The sequence below is a fragment of the Cynocephalus volans genome, chromosome 10 (genome assembly GCF_027409185.1).
Source record: "Cynocephalus volans isolate mCynVol1 chromosome 10, mCynVol1.pri, whole genome shotgun sequence".
Classification (NCBI taxonomy): Eukaryota; Metazoa; Chordata; class Mammalia; order Dermoptera; family Cynocephalidae; genus Cynocephalus; species Cynocephalus volans.
In genome coordinates, this window is record NC_084469.1 from 74,393,383 (window position 1) to 74,413,644 (window position 20,262).

The 20,262-nt window shown below is 51.5% G+C and overlaps 1 protein-coding gene across 2 annotated transcripts; it reads right to left on the minus strand.

Annotated features, from left to right (window-relative positions):
- Positions 1–1,361: 1,361 nt before the first annotated feature.
- On the minus strand, positions 1,362–11,376 carry CX3CL1 (C-X3-C motif chemokine ligand 1). Of its 2 annotated transcripts, none has more exons than XM_063112818.1 (3): positions 11,307–11,376; positions 5,338–5,458; positions 1,362–3,429 (listed from the first exon to the last, which is right to left on the minus strand). In XM_063112818.1, exons 1-3 carry the CDS (start codon positions 11,374–11,376, stop codon positions 2,382–2,384), a joined length of 1,239 nt encoding a protein of 412 aa, XP_062968888.1. In that variant the 3' UTR covers positions 1,362–2,381. The 2 variants fall into 2 exon arrangements, with proteins under 2 accessions (XP_062968888.1, XP_062968887.1); XM_063112817.1 differs by having other exon boundaries at positions 11,286–11,376.
- Between the last annotated feature and the right edge of the window lie 8,886 nt (positions 11,377–20,262).

Consider the following 20,262-nt stretch of genomic DNA (forward strand, 5'->3'; position numbering starts at 1 on the left):
AGGGCCCCTGAAATAGTGGTTCAGTAGGCATGGGGGTAGGGTTTCATAAAGGATGCTAAGTCTTGTCAGACCAGGAGAGGTCTCATACCCACATGTATACAGGCCCAGAGAGGTGAAGGCACTGGTCCAACCTCATGCAGCTGGGCAGAACAGAGCCAGGCCAGGGGCTCAGCCCTGCTCACTTCCATCCCCAGGGCCCCTTCTCCCACTGATGGTAAAAACTCCTGCCTGCCCCTCTGCCCCAGGTGGGCTGAAACAGGGGTCTCCAGGGCTGACACGGGGTGTATTGGCCCCTCCCTTGTCCCATCCCCCTTGAGGCTCTGGTTGCTGGACCCATCCCAGAGAAAGCACCCTTATCTGATTCACGAGACTTTCAAATTTTATTAATAAAATACAAAATGGCACAGACATTGGTAATGACGGATGGAGAAACAAAAAGATCAACCAACTTCTTCCAAAGTCCTCCCCAAATTGTCCTTGTCCATGTCCTGCTTGGAGGACCTAATAAAATCCATGAGAGGGGGCCACTGCCCCCAGCAGCTTCCTCACAAAGGAATCTCTATGCTTCTATACCCTGTTGCCAGATGCCCCCCCTTTCCCCTTGAAGGCTCTCCCAGCCTGCGGGAGCCAGAACAAAGTGCATTCATACCCACTCTCACTCTCTCTGGACTGTCAGAGCGACCCCCACTCAAGCCAGGCTCTGAGCTTCCCAGATGTACCCTGCCATGCTCGGCAGGGGAGTGCAGGAGGCCAGGTGGGCAGGGTCGCTTGGATTCCCCCTCTCATGGACTAGAGCCATGTTTTCTTCCTGTGAGCATCCATCTGCGAAGGAGTGTGTTGCTTGCACCTGGGTGAAGCCCAGCCCATGAGAGGTTCTTCAGGTAGAGGGCAAGGGTTACTCTTGGGGACAATCAGAGGGATGGGTGAGCTGCCACCAGGCACCCTGGGGAGCAAGGCCTGTAGGTCCAGCTCTGACAGTGAGGGACTGGCTAGCCCCATCAGCTCCAGCCCCGTCCAGGCACACTTCAGTCTTCAGCAGATGAAAAGGAAACCCCCAGCTTGACAGCCACAACTTCCCTCTCCCTCAGACCCCTCTCCTCCTTCCCACAGAGTCCCTTTCAGAAATACAGAAATAAACAGAGGACTCAGGGAAAATGTGAAGGAAATTCCTGGCCCTGCCTGCAGTGGGGACAAAGGTGAGGGGAGAAAATCCTGAAGTGCAGAGAACAGTGTTTCCAGGGAGTGAGAGAGGTGGGGGGACCCAGTTCACAGGAGAGAACCCAGGAGGGTGTGGGACTACAGGGGACATGGAGCCCAGCCACCTGCACAAATCCCTAAAGCAGCAGCAGGGCTTGGGGCCTTCTCTTGATGAGGCAGAGCTCTGGGCTGGCTCAGTGGCAGGGTGTGAGCCTGGCAGAGACAGGGAGGGCCTTCGGAGTTGGTCTCTGCTCCCTCAAGTCTCCCAGCCCAGCGCCCATTTAGGGACTCCCTGGGGCAGGACATGCGCTATCCAATCAATCCCTTGCAGGCACTCCAGGTCATAGGGTCCAAAGAGGTGCCAATCTAATCAATTGGCAGTGACTGTCTACGGTGAAGCTGCATCCAGGGTCTGGGGAAAAGAGTCTCAGCATCAATTAGCGATCTTGGGGTACAGGTTATTGCCACATGTCTGCCACCTCTCTTTCCCTTCACAGATGGGGATGCCTTGTTGGGTTGGTGGTGGACCTGGGCCTAGACCCCAGCCTTCAGACTCACGGTCAATATTCCTTCACTGCACAGTGTACACTGAGGAGGAGGAACATCAGAGCCACCTGAAAAACTCTCCTCTCCTTCCACGATGCCTGACTGCGGGCAGAACCTTCACTGGGGGCAGTTCCAGAAACCACCCACCAGCCTCAAGCCAGATAAGATACATCCTCAGCTGGGGCCTGGGCTCTGTACAGGGTACAGGGGGAGATAGCACCGCAGGTGGCCAGGATGACTGGTGACTGCAGCAGGACCAAGAGACACAATGAGGTCTGAGGGAGCAGGCAGTAGGGGCCTGGCCTGATGCTCATTCATGAGATGGGATGATCAGGGCACTCACAGGGGGACATTCAGTAAATAATTGTTCACTGGGGCTGGGATAGTAGCCAAGAGGAGAATTTTTGGATTTGGGTAAGTTGGAAGACCACCCTCTCTGTCCGTGGAAGGCCCAGTACGGTCAAGGTTGGCCTCCTGGGGTGTGCCTGGGAGCTTGGAGCAGCTGGCACCTAGGAGATCCCGCCTCCCTCCTCTGATCATCCCAGCGCAGGCCAGGCCTTGGATGAGGGTAAGTATGAGGGTGGGGGGCCCCAAGTAGCTGTCTGAGTTGAACAACTGGACACAGGCAGGTGGGCAGCTCACACTGGCACCAGGACATACGAGTTACTGCCACAGCCCCGGGGAACATAGCGAAGGCCTTCTACCACCTCCCCTGCCATCTTGCTGGGGCAGCCCTGGAGGCTCTGGTAGGCAAACATGGCCACCCCCAGGCCGAAGAGGAGACCAAGGAAGGCCAGCAGCCCCACCGCTTGCCTCCGGGTGGCCACCTGGGAGTCAGGGACGGGAGTGATAAGGACACCCAACCTCTGTGGGTCCACAGTGGCATGGATGGGCTCCTCAGCCTTGGAGCTCCAGCTGGCTGAGGCCACTGGCTCCCTGCTGGGGATCCCTTCAGAGGATACGGGGACCACAGAAGCATGGGTCATGCTGCCAGGTCCCCAGTCCTGGAGAGCATCTGTGTGAGCTGGAACAGGACCCATCTCCTCAGGCCCTAGAGAGTTCTCTAGCCTGGGGTTCAGTTCCCTGGTGGGGGTCTGAATGGACGGGGGCTCAGTAGAGGGGATCTGGGTGGAGGGAGGCTCAGTGGAGGGGATTTGGGAGAAGGGAGGCTCAGTGGAGAGGATCTGGCTGGAGGGGGGCTCAGTGGAGGGAGCCTCAGAGGCCTTTCCCTCAGCCCAGAGGCCGGACCCTGGCTGGTAGGCAGCAGAACTCTGCCAAGCTATGGCCGTGGAGACGGCAGCTGTGTTGAAAATCTCTATGCCATCAGGACCAGATGGAGGCCCTCCATTCTGAGCCTTTGAAGTGGAGGGGGCCCGAGTCCCTGAGGAACCAGCCACTCCCACTGGCAGCTCTAGGGAAGTCCCCAGGGCCTTCTGTGCATCCTGAGAAGGAGAAGTCAGCTCCATACTATTGCTTTGCCATGTGTCTTTGGGCTTTGACACTGCAGACTCGTGCACTCCCCTGGTGGCCGTGGTGGTACTGGGCTTTTCCACACCGATTTGCTTCTCAAATGTGCCGCTGTTTTGAGCCAGAGCAGCGGCCTGCTGGTTGAGGTACTGCATAGCTTTTTGCACCCATTCTTCATTTGGATCAGCACAGAAGAGCCTTTCCTTTTTTGTCGTCAGGCTGCAAGGAAGGAAGACAGGGACCTCGTGATGCTTCGATACCAGAAACCCAGGCCAGTACCTTGTGGGGGCACAACAGACCTGGCTGGAAGTCCTGCTCCCCACTGATTAGCTGTGGGGCCTGGGACAACTCAGCCTCCTGAGCCTTTGAGTCCTCCCCCAAGAAATGGAGATGAGTGGCCTACCATCTCCAAGGTGATGACCAACTGTCCCAGGAAAACTGGGACGGAGGGGTTCTCAGGAGGAGGAACTTGCTGTTTTAAAACCAGGAAAGTCCCAGGCAAGAGGGGACGAGTTGGTTGCCCTACTGTTTTGTTATTGTAAAAAAAGTAAATCATATAAAGCACCTGGTTCAGAGTAGGGGATCAGTAATAGCTGAAAATAATGACAATGTTAATAATAATATTGTTACCATTAAGGCAGGGGACTCTGGGCTGTGTCTCTTGATTGGAAGGGGATCTTACACCAGGTGTTCACTGATACCAGGTGTGACAGGTGAGCATCATGGTGAGGCTGCTTCACTCTGAAAACGACCCTATGTCACAAAGCCCTGTTCCTCCTCTCCCTTGGTTTCATGCCTATAGACTGCCCTCTGGACTCCTACTCTCCTCTCCTAGTGTGTTTTCTTGGGATGAAAGGGCTTTTAGTGAGCTAGAGCCACACACACAGCAACCCCACTGGGACCCCAAGCTCTATCCAGATTTTGAGCTTCCTCTGAAGCCGTGTGTGGCTGGTTCACTACGGAGACCACAGTTCAGAGCTCACCGGGGCCCTCGCTCCATGCTGCGGCCTGTGCTTGGCATTTTGCCTGTTTCAACCTCACACCCATCCTGCAGGGTGGCTACCACGCTCATTCCCATTTTACAGATGAGGAAACTGGCACTCAGAGTTGTAAAGTAAATGCACCTGGCTCCAGTATGCTGGGAGGCCAGAGAAGTCCGGGAAGGAAGTGGGGACCCTACAAGCCCCCTTGGGCACAGTGATTTCCTCCCCCATATCCCACTTCCCTTTCATCTAGAAAACAGAAGCAAATATTTGGGGGTGCCTGGAGGAAGCGAGCTTTGACCTATGAGCAGAGAGGTCAGTCAGGAGCACACTCTGTACCTTGCCCCTTTTAGACACTGTGCACTTAAGGAGAGGAAGCACTGGACTTCCTTTAGCTGAGCCTAGAAAGCAAAGGGCCACTAGCCATTTCCTGCTGCCAGGCCACTGGGTCTGGCTGAGGCTGCTTTAGGCCCAAAAGTCAGTCCTAGGGAAAGGTCTCAGGACTGGGCAATTGGGCATTACCCAAGAGAAACTCCAGGAGGAACAGGCAACCGAGATGGCCAAGGGTCCCCAAGAGCCAGGAGGAAACTGGCTCAGCTCTTATAGGGGCCCTCTTTCCTCATGTGTCAAATGGACATAATGATCCCTGCGGCCCCTGCTGTCAGCACCGTGCCCTTTTACAGATAAGAAAACCAAGGTGAAGAGGGTAAACAATGTGAGCAGGGCACCCAGCCAGTGAAAGATGGAGCCAGGATTCATGCCAGATCTATTGCAGTCTGGAACCTGCACTTTAAGACCACCGTGCTCTACCTCCCCATGAAATCTAGTGGCTTCGAGTGCTGTGTAAAATGTGCATCGCCCAGGAGGAATTATCAACCTCAGTGGCTGCTCCAGGTCACAAGTGAGGCGGTCCCCACCCCCAGCCACATTGGGCCATTCAGGAAGCCACTTTCCATCTTTGCCATGTGGCGCAGATATTAAGGTCAGTGAGGCAGCCTGCGGGTCAGGAGCAAGAGGAGCATTTGCCGAGGCCTTTGGCTGGGAGCCCAGGTTGGGGCAGGCAGGTGTGGACACAGATCAGTGGAGGCCTAGACTATCCTGAGGGCCTGATGGGCATTTGAGAGGCCTCAAGGGCAGTACCTACATGATGGCGGATTTGCCGCAGGATTCTTGGTTACGTTGATAGCGGATGAGTAAATTCATGGGTATCTCCGAGGTCATCTTGTTGCACGTGATGTTGCATTTGGTCACACTGAAGTGCTGTCCTGAGTGCACAGAGGCCTCCAGTTAGCAGGGCTGTCCGTGGGCACCTGGCTTCCAGTCCCCATGCCAGATCACCCAGGCCACACCACCAAAGCCAGAACCGATGCCCTGCACACCCTGGCCTTCAAGGCCTTTGATTCAGCCCCCCTTCCCCTCCAAACTTCTCTATGCTTCAGGTTCCTTACCTGTAAAATAGGGACAATAAGAGTATCTACCTCGTGGGATTATTGTAAGGGTTAATGAAAATTAATTATTATTAATAAAGTTCTTTTTGCCTGGCCCATAAGAAAAGTTTAATTTTAAAAATTAAGTTGCTGTAGTTGGCTCATGGTACATCAGGGGAGACGAGTCTAAGAGTGACTAGGATCTACCTGAGGTCACACAGCCAGCAAGTGATGGAACAGGCTCTCCTACTAGGCCTGGCTCCCAATCCTTCCTGGCCTGTGGCCCTGCCCCTCCCCGCTCCCTGCCTTTACCCCAGTAAGTCATCTGCTCAACTATCACTCCCCGACATCCATTCCTCCTTCTCAGGCTATCTCACATTGATGGATTTCCACAACCTCTAAGAAAACCCATCCCTCCGTGCATCTGAATCTCACATGGCTACTCCATGAGAAGTGCACACCCCCACACACACATCAGCAAACACAATGGCGTACGTGTCTACCAGACACACACGGACACTTGAAGACATACACATACAACCAGGTGCATAGAGCACATAATAAACTTTTTTAAACATGTAAGTGCAACTGCCTTCTAAGGAAGGTGGGGTCGGCTGGATAGACAATTCTTTGTCCTGCCATTAAGAGCCAGAATGAGTTTGAAAGCATTTGCTGGAAGGTACAGAATCATCCTGCCTAAGAGGAGAAGGGGCATTTGGAGTTCCCACAGCAAGAGCAGTAAAGAGAAGGATTGGAGGTGGTAGGGTATGCATAGGATGGGGGCAGAGTGGGGTGTGCAGCAGCATGCAGATAGCTGGGTACTATGTGGAGCCAAAGAGAAACCCCAGGACAGGATGAGGGTGACTAAACCCAATTATTTGACATAAATATTTGAAGTTGTTTACATTGTATTTCCAGATTCCCCTTTCCCTTAAAATCTCCAGCAAAATTTTTTCTGCTTGTTGTAAGCTCAGGGAGTATGAGTGCAAAAAATGAGGAAGTGTTTGTGTTTCAGATCTGCATCAAGGTTATGTGCAGCAGAAGCCCGACCCCAGAGAGTTTTGCAAACATCCAGAGGCCAGGACTTCCAGGACAATAGAGTCAGAGACCAAGCTAATTTCATCTAGCCCTTCAGGGCCTGAGGCCCCCAGCCAATCCCTGGGTTCCACCAAAACACACATTGCTCTTGCACAAATACTACTTACATATATGCGGATATACAAACATATTCCACCTTCCCAAGTACAGGTGCGCACACACACAAACATACTTTCTAGAATCTGCTGCCTCCTGTACTGATCACTGTCTCTTAGTCTTGCCCACCTCCCTCATGGGAAGGGTTGTTTAGGGCCTGCAGATGTGAGCTGGGTCATCAAGAGGCAGTGCTAGCAGATCCTGAAGTGGGCAGGAGGGGCTCCCTGAGTCACAGGGCTGTCCTTTCTTTCTGAGGAAGTAGGACATGAAAGTCGCCATGCAGGCAAGTCACCCTCCTTCTTTCCCAGAGGGACCTCGGAATGACTCAATTGCAGCCTCCCCAGGCTCTGTGGAGCAGAATCAGGTGGCAGTCCCCTGAACTGATCTGGCAGGTGTCTTCCTGGGGAAGATCCAGCAGAAACAGTGCCCCTGAGTGATCTGAAATAGGAGGAGGCAAAGTAGACTGCCTAGTGGGTAAGAGGGAGGGTCCATTCCATGGGCCCCATAACCCACCTCCGGGGCTTTAAAGAACCACAAAGTCTCCCTTTTCCTAAAGTCTCCACCCTTTGTCGCAGTGCCTGATTGCTCTTGGCAGGACTTGGTCCTTGGTTCTGCCAGAAAGGGTATGTAACTAACCTATGGGAGACTCTCCCTTCTCAGAACTGAAGTTTTCTTTTCTGTAGGTGGAGCTAATGCCTCCATCCATCCAGTCATCTACTATTTGTCATCTGAATGACTGGAGGGCAGGGAACTCATCCGTCTTGGTGTCATAGTGTTTCCCAGCATCAAACACAAGGTGGACACTCAATAAATATTCATTGAATGAAATCATGTTTCGATCTACTTATCCTGCCTTTATGTATCCAACCACCTACCCATCCATCCATCCATCCATCCATCCATCCATCCATCCATCCATCCATCCACCCCCGCTTGTTCTTCTACCCATCCTCCACCCACCCACCTGTCTACTTCACCCTAGTTATCCCCCATCTGTTTATTTACCCACCCCCTACTCACCCACCTACCACCTTCCATCCTGCACCACTTTCATCCCACCCACCCATCCATTTTATTTCACCCACCTATCCATCTCTCACCCATCCTTCATCCATCCATCCATCTATCCATTTCTTGATTCATGCAACACTTGCTTGAATTACTTTCGGGTATATACACAGACTCAGGCCCTCTGTCCTTAACCTTGAGCTCTTCCTCCTGTATGTGCTGATGTTGAGTTTGCAGAAAGCACCGCAACCCCAATAAACGCTATCAGATCACCATGTTTGTTCAGTCAACCACCAAATACTGGTTCTTCCCTCTTGTCAAGCCCTGTGCTAGGTGTCATGAGGCACAGCGGGATGAATGAGGCCCATCTCTGCTCTCAGAAGGCTCAGAGCCTGATGGGAAGGTAAAACATGCCCACAAAGTATTAGAGCATTTTTTGTTGAGTACCTGCTGTGTGTCATACCGTGTGCTGAACACGTGCATATGTACTCCTGTTAATTCCCAATATCCCTGCAAAAGAAGTTCTGTTATCCTCATTTATAGATGCAGAAGCTAAGAACCAGAGATGTCAAACAGTTTGCCCAGGGCCACACAACTGTTTAGCAGCAGAGTTGATTTCTCACCCAGGCCCTAGACATTCCACTGTTCTAGGCGGCCTCAGACACCAGGTAGGTACACCGTGTTCTAGAACATACCACAAATGTACTGGGGTTTGCATGAGGGAGAGACCACTTCCAACCACAAGTGATCAGGGCAGGCTTCCTGGGAGGGGTATCGTTTAGGCTGGACACAAAGATGGTTAAGAGGCTTACTGGCAGGAAGGCCCTGGGTCTCTGGGTGAGGTGACAGAGAGAGGGCTTGAACGGTCTTGAGCAAGTCATTTAGACTCTGAGCCTCAGTTCCCTTACCTGTGAAATGGACATGATAACCCCTGATTCACCAGGTGATTGTGAGAATAAAAATTTTGTAATGTTTGGAGCATTCATCCCATAGATCAGGGTTTCTCAGCAGCGACACTATTGATGTTTTGGGCCAGATAGTTCTTTGTCATGGGGACTGTCCTGTGCATTGTAGCATGTTTAGCAGCATCCCAGACCTCTCCTCACTAGATGCACCCCTGAACCAAAAACGTCTCCAGAAATTGTCAGATGTCCCCTGGGAGGCAAAATCACCCATCAAGGACCACTGCCCTAGAGATGCCCGTATGGCTCACTCCCTCGCCTTCCTCAGAACTGTGCCAATGCTGCCTTCTCAGCGAGGCTTCCCTGACCTCCTATTTACAATGTCAACACCTCCTCTCCCTTCTCCATTTTTTTTTCTAATCCTAGAGCTTTTTTCCTTCTAACAGACCAAATAGTTTACTGATTTATTTTATGTATTGCCTGTCTTCTCCAGTAGAATTTCAGGGCCTCGAGGGCTGGGATCTTTGGCCATTTTATTCATTGGTGTGGCCCCAGCTCCCGGAACCATGCTTGTCACATAGTAGGTGTCCAATAAATGTTTGTCCAGTAAGTGAAAGGACAAAATGCACAAGGAAGCACTTTGTGACATATAAAACCTTAACCAACAAAGAAATAGAGGAATTTCTATTTAAATTCGACAGGGGCCTGGATCTGACGCTGAATTTATCCTCCCCTTCCTTCCCCATCCACCCCCACTGCTAATCAGAGGGGCGGACAATAGCAGCTTAAAACAGATATTTTTTCTGTATTTCTTGCTGGGACTTGAGTAGGAGTGAATGCGTCAGTGCTTGGGGAGAAAAATTCTCTGCTCTGACTTGTGTCTGCAGGTTTGTTATATAAAGCACAGGAGCCTCCCGCCTGGCACAACCCCACAAACCCACATTTGGGAACTGACGCAGCTGTCCTGTACAAGCCAGGACAGCAGCTTTGAAGCCTGAAGTCCCCATTCAGTCCTCTCTGACTTCCAAACCGCCTCCTAGTCCTGCAGGTATTCCCAGGGGGTCTCTCAGAGCCACAAATGTCAGCGCTGGTGAAGACCTCCAAGGTGGGCCTTCCCAGTTTTACAGGAGGAGAAACCGATGCTCAGAAAAGTTGAAATAATGCTGAGTATCTCCCAGCAAAGCCAACAACCAAGATTAGGGTAGGAACCAGATGAGCCTGAAGTCTCAGGTTGCTAATCAGAGCATCCGAGGTCCCCACAAGAGGCCCTCTTTTCATCCAAGTACAGAATCCACCTCCACCCCCAGTTTCATAAAACTAATCCTCTGCCCTCTTCCAAAATGCCCTCATAAGTATTGAAACCTCATCTGCCTCCAGGGAGGCAATAGCTGTATTTAAAGGTGCAGCAAGCAGCTAGGACCAGAGAAGGAAATATCCTGCTTAGGGTCACACAGCAAGGTTATGGCAAAGCAATCTCCATCTGACTCCCCATCTTCCAGTTCTCATTATCCCCAAACACCTCAGGCCTCAGAGCCCAAGCAGAAAGCAGGAAGCCCACAGCAATTTCCCTCCACTGCCCCCACCTACCCACCCCCTCACCCTCCAGCTCCCTGCCCCACTGATGAGCCTGCCCCACGAAGTTATCCTGGAGGCTGGGGATGGTTCTCATTTTCCCACAATTGCTGTGTGCCCTAAGAGAAAGTCCTACTTTCTCTGAGCATCATCGTGCCAGATGACCTGGGCGCTCCCTGAGGACGGGGCTGACTCAGGGAGGCAGTGTGGCCCTCGGAGGCCGTGAGCATGCTGCAAGGTCTCTAGTCCATCAGTCTGATGACTCTCACCCTCTCCTGCCCTGCTTTCTGGCTGTGCACCCTCGAACCAGTTCCTAACCTCTTTGGGCCTCCATCCTCCCCGTGTTGGGTAGGATGGATACACCTTGTCCTACCAGGTCCTGGGCTCCAAAAAGCAAGTGACCGGAGGAGAAAGCGTTTTCTAAGCTTGTGCTTGGAGGAGGAAGACAGTGTGATGGGGTAGACATAGGCAGAGGGATTGGGCTACAGACCAGTGCAGCAATGACGAGCCTCATCTAAGAGCTGCAATGACCTTGACCTTCCCTGGTCCCTGGTCCCTTACTCTTAGGGGCTTTGAAATCAGGCCTGGGGCCAGGGCTGCTGGTTACACATTAACCCTGGATAGGAAGACCCGGCCCCATCAGCCAGGGCTTCCCACCTACGCACCCACCAGGAGCTTCTTCAGGCAGGCTCCTCCAGCCCCAACCCTCCTGGCACCCTTGTGCCACCCACACCACCTCTCTGTGCTGCCATGCAGAGCCACCTTGCTCACCGAACCTGGCAGGGGCAGTTGCTGGAGACAGGGAAGTCTTCCAGCAGGAGGGGCAACCCTGCACTGGGGCTGGGAAGGGGCCCAGCCCCCTCCGCACATCCCTCAGGAAGAGGATGCCTTGGATGTCAGGCCTTACTCAGGCAGGTTTTAGGGGCCCTGGTGTCAGTCCTAAAGGGCAGAAGAGGGTATGGGGGCTCCCCCCCAACCCCCACTCATGCCCGAGTCCAGGCCCCACTCACCTGCCAATAGGATGGTCAGATGGCAGAGGGCAGCAAAGCGGAGCAGCCATGAGAAAGGTATCGGAGCCATGGCTGAGGGTGGGTGAGGGTCTGGGCAGGCGCCAGGGCAGGCGGCTAGGGCCACACGGTAAAGCTAGGCTGTCCCCACAATTCCTGAGCTCTGTCGCTTTTTATAATGGAGCTCTGCTCCTCCGCCTCCGCCTCCGGCCCCCGCAGGCAGGCAGTGGGCGGGGAGAGGAAAAGAGCCAGTGAGCTGCGGCTGGATTCCTCAGGATGTTGCCAAGGAACCAGGCTGGCTCCTCTGCTCTGGGAGGGGGGCCACAGCACGGGGTCCCGGGGCTGGTGCTCACCATCCTCATAGCCAGACCAGCCTGGGAGGCTGCATCAGGCTTGCCAGGGTCCAAAGGGCCTCCTCTCCTCCTTTCTACACAAGCCATCCCCCTGCCAGGTGTGGCTCTAGCTCCTAAGTGGGCAAATGACAGCAGTGGGGCAGAGGAATAGAGAGTGCTGGCTGTAAGCAAGCCTGGAAGGACACAGGGCCCCGCCAGTCTGGGTCTGACAATCTTTTATTTGGTCTGAGAAGTATCTTTCCCACACCATGACGAACCCCAACCCTCACTGCTTAGAATCCCAAGCCCTAAAATGTGAGCTCCTGGGGGACCTTGTTCATCATGCATCCCTGGAGTCCGGCAACTGCAAAGCAGTAGGGGCTCAGTGCAGCATTTGCTGAAAAAATGGTCCAGTCCAATTTCATATGGACAGATGGGGAAACTGAGGCCCAGAGAGGGGACAGAACCACGCCAGGTCATGCAGAGCATCAGAGTAGAGAGCCCACCTCCCTCTGCCACAGACAGCTCAGGACACTGCAGAGAGCCCTGGCCTCCCTGCCTCCAGCTCCTGGACCTCTCCTTTCCCCTTTACACCCACTCCCATCTACAGCCCTGGCCCCTGCCAGCCCTCAGGAACAACATGGCTGCCAACCTGTCCTAGGTAACTCGATGCCTCTTGCTCCTCCTTAACTCTGCAGCCCTGCCTTGGAGAAGTCCTGCCTCCCCTGGGACCACAGTCCTCTATCTACACAAGGAGGGAGTTGGACTAATCTGCTGGGGAGGGAGCTTCCCAGCTCTGACCTTCCAGGAGGTCTCTGCCTCCATGAGAGGCATTTACAACAGGACCAGGCAGGAGCAGCCAGCAGGCTCCCACCAACCCGGTTCACACTTGCAGTCCTTGAGTGCAGCACAGAAGGCTTTAATGGCAGCCTTCTCTGTAGATGGTGGCAATAATCTCTGAGACTCTAGAAGAGTCAACAAGGGGCCTGGAGTGACTCGTGCTGGGCTAGGTGTCTCTGGGCTGTCAGCCAGAGCAAAAGCCAGTTTGTTTCCTAGCCATTGCCCAGGCTACAAATCAGACAGGCACAACTCGAAGACCAGGGGACCTCTCTCTCCTCAGTCACCCCCCACCCAAGCACAGCAGGGCAGCCTGGAGTGGGGAGCTAGGAGACTAGATGCTCCTTGAAGGGCCACAGCACCCCTGGCATGGGCCAATGTCCATTCACACACAGAAGACCTGTCCCAGCCCAGGAAGATACAAAGCCAGTGACCTTCACATTTCTGGTGCCCAACCCCTCATTTTATAGCTGGGGAAACTGAGGCCCAGAGAGGAGAAAGGGGTGATAAAAGCTGAGGTCCAAGGCTCTTTCTGCTCTGCCCATGTAAGAGCAGAGGAGGAAGAGAGGGCAGATGGAGAGGGAGAAAAAAGACAGGGAGAAGGCGGAAAAGAGGAGAAAGGGGGGGAGGGGAGGAAGAGAAGGGAAGGGGAGGGAGGGAGGGAGGAGAAGAGGGGGAGGGCAAGCGGGGCATCCTGGGAAGCCCCACACTTTGTAAAGGACACAGCCAGTATTTGGGAGTAGAGACCCTAGTTCCCCTGGCCCCAGATGATGCTTCAGAGAAGTATTTAGAAAGCAAAGCTTTGGGATCAGAGGGCCCTGGCTCTGGCACTACCTCTATGTGATTTTGGGTAGCTTCCAGACCTCTCTGAGACTTTGTTTCCTCTTCTGTAAAATGGGGATGACAACACTAACTCACACTCTGACCTAAGCACTGTTTTAAGTGTTTTCTATGATTAATTTATGTAATGCTCAGAACAAACCCAGGGTTTAAGCAAAATACCATTCCATGATCCATTTTATGGATGGGAAAACTGAAGCATGCAGAGGTTAAGAAACTTTCCAAAGATCACCAGCCAGGAAGTGGGGGAGGCTGGATTTGCCCCAGGCAGCTGGCTTCGGGGTCTGAGGTCATGACCACCAGGCTACACCACTTGCCTCCACCCCCACTGCAAGGACTCATGTGAGTTTATCCCCATAAGGTGCCAGGTCAGAGCCTGACATGGAATAAGTGTCAAAACACAAAACCTAGCTCTGCCTTTTCTCATTCAGCCTTTGCGGACGTGGCCAACCCTCTCCAGGCCCAGCTTCTCCCCCAGTAAGATGGGAATGGTCACCCCCACCTATCTCATCAGGGCTTTAAGGACTAACTGAGTTTAGATTCAGTTTGGATACAGTAACTAGGCTTTCAAGCTTTCAGGTCAGCCAGAGCTGGTGCCAAACGACTCCACCACTTATAAGGGCTATCACCTCAGGGGAGTTACTTAACCTCTCTGTGCCTCAGCTTCCCCATCTGCAAAGTGGGGTGCTGACAGTCACCTCACCAAGTCACTGGGGGAGCGAATAAAACTAAGGACTCTAGCAGGATCTGGCAGGCAGGAGCCACTCGTGTTTGTTATTAACCCTTGGTGTGTGCCTGGCACTTTGGTGGGACAGGGGGCCCAGAGGCAAATCAGCCAGAGTCTTTGCCCCCAGGGAGCCCCAGCTGACAGGAGAGAGAAGATGCAAGTCCTAACAGAAACTCCAAAGCTGTGAGGCTCAGGGAGGGAGGGAGGCCTTCGTTCTAGTCTGGGAATCAAGGAAAGTTAAGAGTGAGAGAGAGAATGTCTCAGTCAGACGATGGGAAGAGTTTTGTTTTATTTCTTTAACATTTGTTTTGGAACATTTTAAATAATATAGAGGAAGGAATGGGACAAAGAACTTTCATATCTCTGCGGTCATGATTCAATGATTAGCAGTTTTCCATATTTACTTCATCTTTTTTTTTTTTTTTTTTTGCCAAACCATTGCAAAGTAAATTATGGATGCTCAACACTTTACCCCTAAATATTTCAGCATTCATCTCCTTAGTATAAAGACATTGTCTTACATAAATATAATACTATTATCCCACCTAACAAAGTTAACAGTAATTCGCATATGTCTCTAACGCCCAGTTCGTATTAAAATTTCTCCAGTTGTCCCCAAAATGTAGTTTCACCTCCCTCCCTCCCTCCCTATTTCCTTCCTTCCTTCCTCTCTTTCTCTAATTTATTTTTGAGCCAGGAATCAATCTAAGCTCATGCATTACATGTGTTATTTCTTTTTCATCTACAATAGACCCCCTGCACATTTTTTCATGACATTGACTTTCTGCACAGTCAAGACGATTGCCTTAAACAGTGTTCTTATTCTTAATTTACCTAGCTATCTCCTTGTGATGTCATCTAATTTGTTCCTCTAGCCTGTGAGTTTCTTGTAAACTGAAAGTTAGATCTCAATGGTTTGATTAGACCCAGGCTACGTATTCTTGGCACGAATCCATTATGAGTAATGCTGGGTACTTCACATCGCACCACGTGGGAGGTACACCCGCTCAGGTTGCTCTACTATTCTTTGGATTGATCGAATTGATGGATTGATGGGTGACCAATAGATCTCTCTACTGTAAAAGTTTTATTCCCCTTGTAATTCACAAATAAGCTGTAGCATGAAATGTTGGCACCCTGCGGTATGGACATAGGCAGGATTTTGACAGACCATTCCAGGCAGAGGGAAAAGTCTAACCAAGGTGGGAGGTAGGGAATGGGCAATGGTCCAATGCCACTGGTTCCAAGGGAGGAGATGGCAGGGAGGCTGTGGTTGGACCAAACTGTGGAGGATTTTGAAGCTGGAGTGAGAAGAAACGAGGATGCTATTTGGAGCAGAGGTGAGCTGGAAAGGTTTTGAGCTGAGGGATAACTGGAGTAATATTGGATATATGGACAGCACCAGGCAGCAGGAAAAAGGGTTTCCCCTGGGTGGGTGGGGGTGGTGGGGATAGGGGTGTCCCTGCCCACATTTTTCCCAGGCCCTCAGGTGACAGGGACCCTGTCTGGGTGCCCCAGAGAGAGGGAAGCCTGTGCTGTTGTTACAGGAAATGAATTCACCCAGCTCTGAAAGCAGAACAGAAATAACTGTGGAGAGGAGTGTGAGCCCGGGACACTCCTGCAAGGCCCCAGGGTGGGAGAAGGGATAGAAGTGACCAGTGAGCCACCTCTCCCTCCATCTCCAGGGACCCTGGGGGAAGCCTGGCCCAGCTCTTCCCTGCCCCACCCAGCTCTGCCCAGCTCACCTTTTCCGGCCAATAAGGAGGGCTGCCCACATGTGTTTGGTTTTCCCTGTCTGCGCCCAGGCCTGGCCATACCCTCTTTTTTATTGTGGCAAAATATGTGCAACATAAAAGGTACCATTTTAACCATTTTTAAGTGTACATTCAGTGGCATGAAGTACATTCACCTTGTTGTGCAGCCATCACCATCATCCGTCTCCAGGATTTTTTCATCTTGCAAAACCAGAACAGTGTATCCCATTATACAATAATTTCCCATTTCCCTCTCCCTCACCCCTGTCCCTGGCAACCACCATCTCTGTAATTTTGACTACTCTAGCTACCTCGCTAAGTGGAAACATGCAATACTCGTATTTGTCCTTTTGTGACTGGCTTATTTCACTTAGCATAATGTCCTCAAGGTCCATCTAATGTTGTAGCATGTGTCAGAATTTCCTTCCTTTATATGGCTGAATAATATTCCCTTGTATGTATGTACCATATTTCATTTACCATCCTGTTTATGGATACTTGGGTTGTTTCCACCTTTTGGCTATTGTGAAGAATGCTACTATGAACATAGATAGACACATATCTCTTAGAGACCCTACTTTTACTTCTTTTGTGTATATGCTGTCAAAGTCAAGTAAAAATACAGAGATGAATCTCTAAAAACAAAGAAGCAAACAAACAAAATAAACCATTTTATTTGGGAAAAACAGAATTGCAATTTTGGGCATACACCCAGACTGGGTGGTCTTCAGTATATCCGAAAGAAATGGTTGGGAGATTTATTAGAAAGAGAAATGCTATGTATTATTTTGAAAGAAAACTCATTGGCACCAATGAAGTTTTTGGAAGCTCCGATTAGTGAGTGATGATGGTAGGTAAAATTAGTCCTAGAGTCATAGCCCATTGTTTCAGCATCTACTAGATAAAACTGGTCTTAGGGTTAGAGCCAGCCACTTCAGCAGCTGGGCTTGAAGAAAATTCCTAGAGTGGATGCCATGTGCTCTGAGTGCTTTTCCCCCTTGGCCCCTCAACTCTCATTTAGTTTGGGTATGACAAGAATGACCCAATTTGTGTAATCAACTTTCACAATACCTGGAAGTAGAATTGCTGGATCATACGGTAATTCTGTTTAATGTTTTGAGGAACCTGCTATACCATTTTCACAGCAGCTACATTTCACCACATTTACTGCAGCCCCACCAGCAGTGCACAAGGGTTCCAACTTCTCCACATCCTTGCCAACATTTGCTACTTTCTGTTTTGCTTTGTTTTTTATACTAGCTATTCCAATGGGTATGACATGTTATCTCACTGTGGCTTTGATTTGCATTTCTCCGGTGATTAGTGAGGCTAAGTAAGCATCTTTTCATGGGCTTATTGGCCATTTGAATATCTTCTTTGAAGAAATGTCTATCCGTGTTTTTTGCCCATTTGGTTGTTGGGTTGTCTGTACCTTCTTATCTCATCAGATTTTCACATGCTCTGAAACATGCTTTTTAGCCACTGTTTCACAGAGAGGGAGAAACTGAGGCTCAGAGAAACAAAGCCTCTTGCTCCTGATACCCAGCCAGAGAGTTCCTGTGTTGTCTGAGTCCATGCACCTTATTTCCTCCAGATCAGTTTGAGTGCCTCCACCCATATCCTGTTTATCATCCATGTGGCAGACAGAGCCAGGTGAACGTTGACAGTCTTGACTACGAGAGGTTCCCCAATTTCCAAAACATGGTTGGCTATGAAACAGTGGTTGGCCCTTCCCAATGCTTCTTCCTGGCCCCAGACAAGTGCTCTGGGCATCTGGAGCTACTGCCCTGGAAATTCCACTGGGAGAACCAGATATGAAGGGGAACAGAGACCACTGGTGACAAGATGTCCATGGAATGGTTGTTTACACTGAGGAGGACAGAGTGGGGGTCCTTTTTTGTCGTCTTGGCAGAGTGAGCTGTGTCCAGGAAGTTCAGGAAAGTGGGCTGGGCCCATGGAGAACTGAGAAGCCCAGGGAAGTCAGCACCAGTGCTTCTAAACCCACTTCCTCTTCCTCCTGGACACACAGCTTGGCTATATTTCCCAGCATCCCTTGCAGGCAGGGTGGTCATGTGACTGAGTTCAGCGAATGGCAGGTGGGCAGAACTGATGAGCACCTCTTCCTGGCCTGGTTTGCAACACCCTCCCACAGTCCTCCATTCTCCCTTCCCACCTGCTGGAGGTTGGAGAGGAGTTCAGGCCCTGGGGGAGGGTGGAGCCATAAGAAAGAACGAGGCTGGGTCCCCGAAGGACCACATGGAGGGTCGCATGCAGGCCAGGAATGCCTGATTTGACTTCATGGGAGAAAAACAGTTCTATGGAGTAGAGCCACTGAGATTTTGGAATTTGTTGCAGGAGCTACCCTTTCCTGGCTAATGCTCCCTCATCTTCCCCAGTGTCCACCCTTGAAAGGGGAAGGTTAAGGTTGGGTTATTGAATGAATGTGCTGCTTAAAGCTCTGAACTTGAGGACTGAATGACTGGTTCCATCAAATCCTCTCAACAGCTGATCCCAGGGTGGGTGGGCCAGGGGGTGGGAACTCTGGGACAAACTCTGGGATTCCCTGTTGGTCCCTGTGCAGCTACCTCCCAAGTCCTTGTCTCCAGTCTGGCTCCCCACCATTCACAGGGTGACCATGGGAAAGTCATCTCCTATTTCGATGTTAAATCTTCTCCAGTGGGAGAGAGGGGACCACAGTGCCCCCTGCCGCATCTCACAAGGACAGCAAATGCCATGGAAATAAAAGAGACGCTGTTTTAGAGAATTTATTTCCAGAAGGCCTGAGGGCAAAGGGCAGGACGGGAGGGGAGGGAGATCACAGGACACTTGAGGACCCTGTTCATGGGCAGTGGGCAGGTGAGCACTTCCAGGACCTGTAGCAGGCAGATGACCCTGGGCTACAGGAGAGCCACAGCTCTGGAAGACACTGAGCTGTGTGGTCGACAGTGTCACTCCCTGTAGTTTGGATCTGAGCCCCACAGCAACCCTGTAAGGTGAGTATTTTACTCTCATTTGGCAGGTGAGACTCAGAGGGGTGAGATGATCTCCTTGGGATCACAGAGCTCCAACTGCCCTGCTGAGCTGCACCAGGCTCCCTCAGAAAGGAGCAAACACATATAAAGTTTACTTCCTTTACCTGGGACACTGCTGTCCCCAAGGAGACACAGATAAGTCCCAAATCTCAGTCTTTAGCCTGGCCCCAACCATCTGAGAACAGTCTCCACCAAGGACTCCTTCACTTAACTGCATCCCCCCACCCCCTCTGACACACACACAACTACCCTGCATAGCCAGCTGCCTCTCAGGACCACAAAAGCTCCATCTTGTCCCCCTCCCACACAGTTCCTAAATTCTTCCATTTATCCATTTGGTTCCTTAAGTATTTACCCTCCTTTCATATACAAATATAACTAAAGCTTATAGTACCAAGCCAAGGGTATTCATTCACACCATAGCATGAATTTGGTTATCAGCTATTTAGGGAAGGAGGAAGGGAAAGTGGGTGGGGAATACTCTGAAGAGGTCAAGCCTGGATGTTAGTGGTTGGAGCACCACCAAAAGCCTAAGGGAAGAAAGAAGGCTAGAGACCCAACACAGAGGTAAAATGGAGAAGAAAGGTGAATCTGTGCAAATCTGGGGCTTCACAATTGACCCAGTTGAGAGACCTTGAGTCTCTGTATTGGCCTGTAATTGTCTTTTGGGGTGGGGGGAGGGAGAGAGACACTACTGGTATTGATACAGTCTGTAGCCATTCGCTGAGCTCTGATTCTGAGCCAGGCCCTGCACTCGGTGTTCTAGGCTGGAAGCCAGAAGACAAGAGTAACTCAGTCATGAACCTTGGTCCAACTGTGGGCTGGAGGACAAGCCCCAGATTCTGATAATCTGGGCCGGCTGTGAAGAGGGGACAGAAGACAAGGGGAAGTCTAAAAAAATAAACTCAATTACTGGCTGCTTGTGCTGAGCACTGCCTTGGAGGGCTGGTGGGCTTAGACATGTGCAGGTAGTGGGAAGGACATTCTGGGGTTAGCAACATCCCAGGAAAGACCCAGAAGTGGAAATGTATGGCATGGGTTTGCAGAGCAGGGAGCTGGAGCCCAACATACATGAAGAGAAGGGGGCAAGACTGGAGACAGGGATGGAACCCAGATCTGCAGGGCTGGGGCACCAGGTCCAGAAGCTCTGACCTCAGCTTAGGGAAGTGGGGAGCCACGGAAGGGTTTTGAGCAGTGAGTAACTGACTGGGATGTGGACCCTCTGGGTGTGGTGGGCAAAAGATGGGTTAGAGGGGCTGGAGGGGAGGTGAGAGTGACAGTGAAGAGGCCAGACTGAGAGTGACAGCTGCAGGGATGGAGATCAAAGAAGGCAGAGTCATTGGCACGAGCTTCTGTTGGGGAGCAGCTGCAATGGCAGGGAGGTAGGATTCTGTGAGCCTTTCTGGAGGAACCAAGGCCACAGTCATGGGGGCCTCC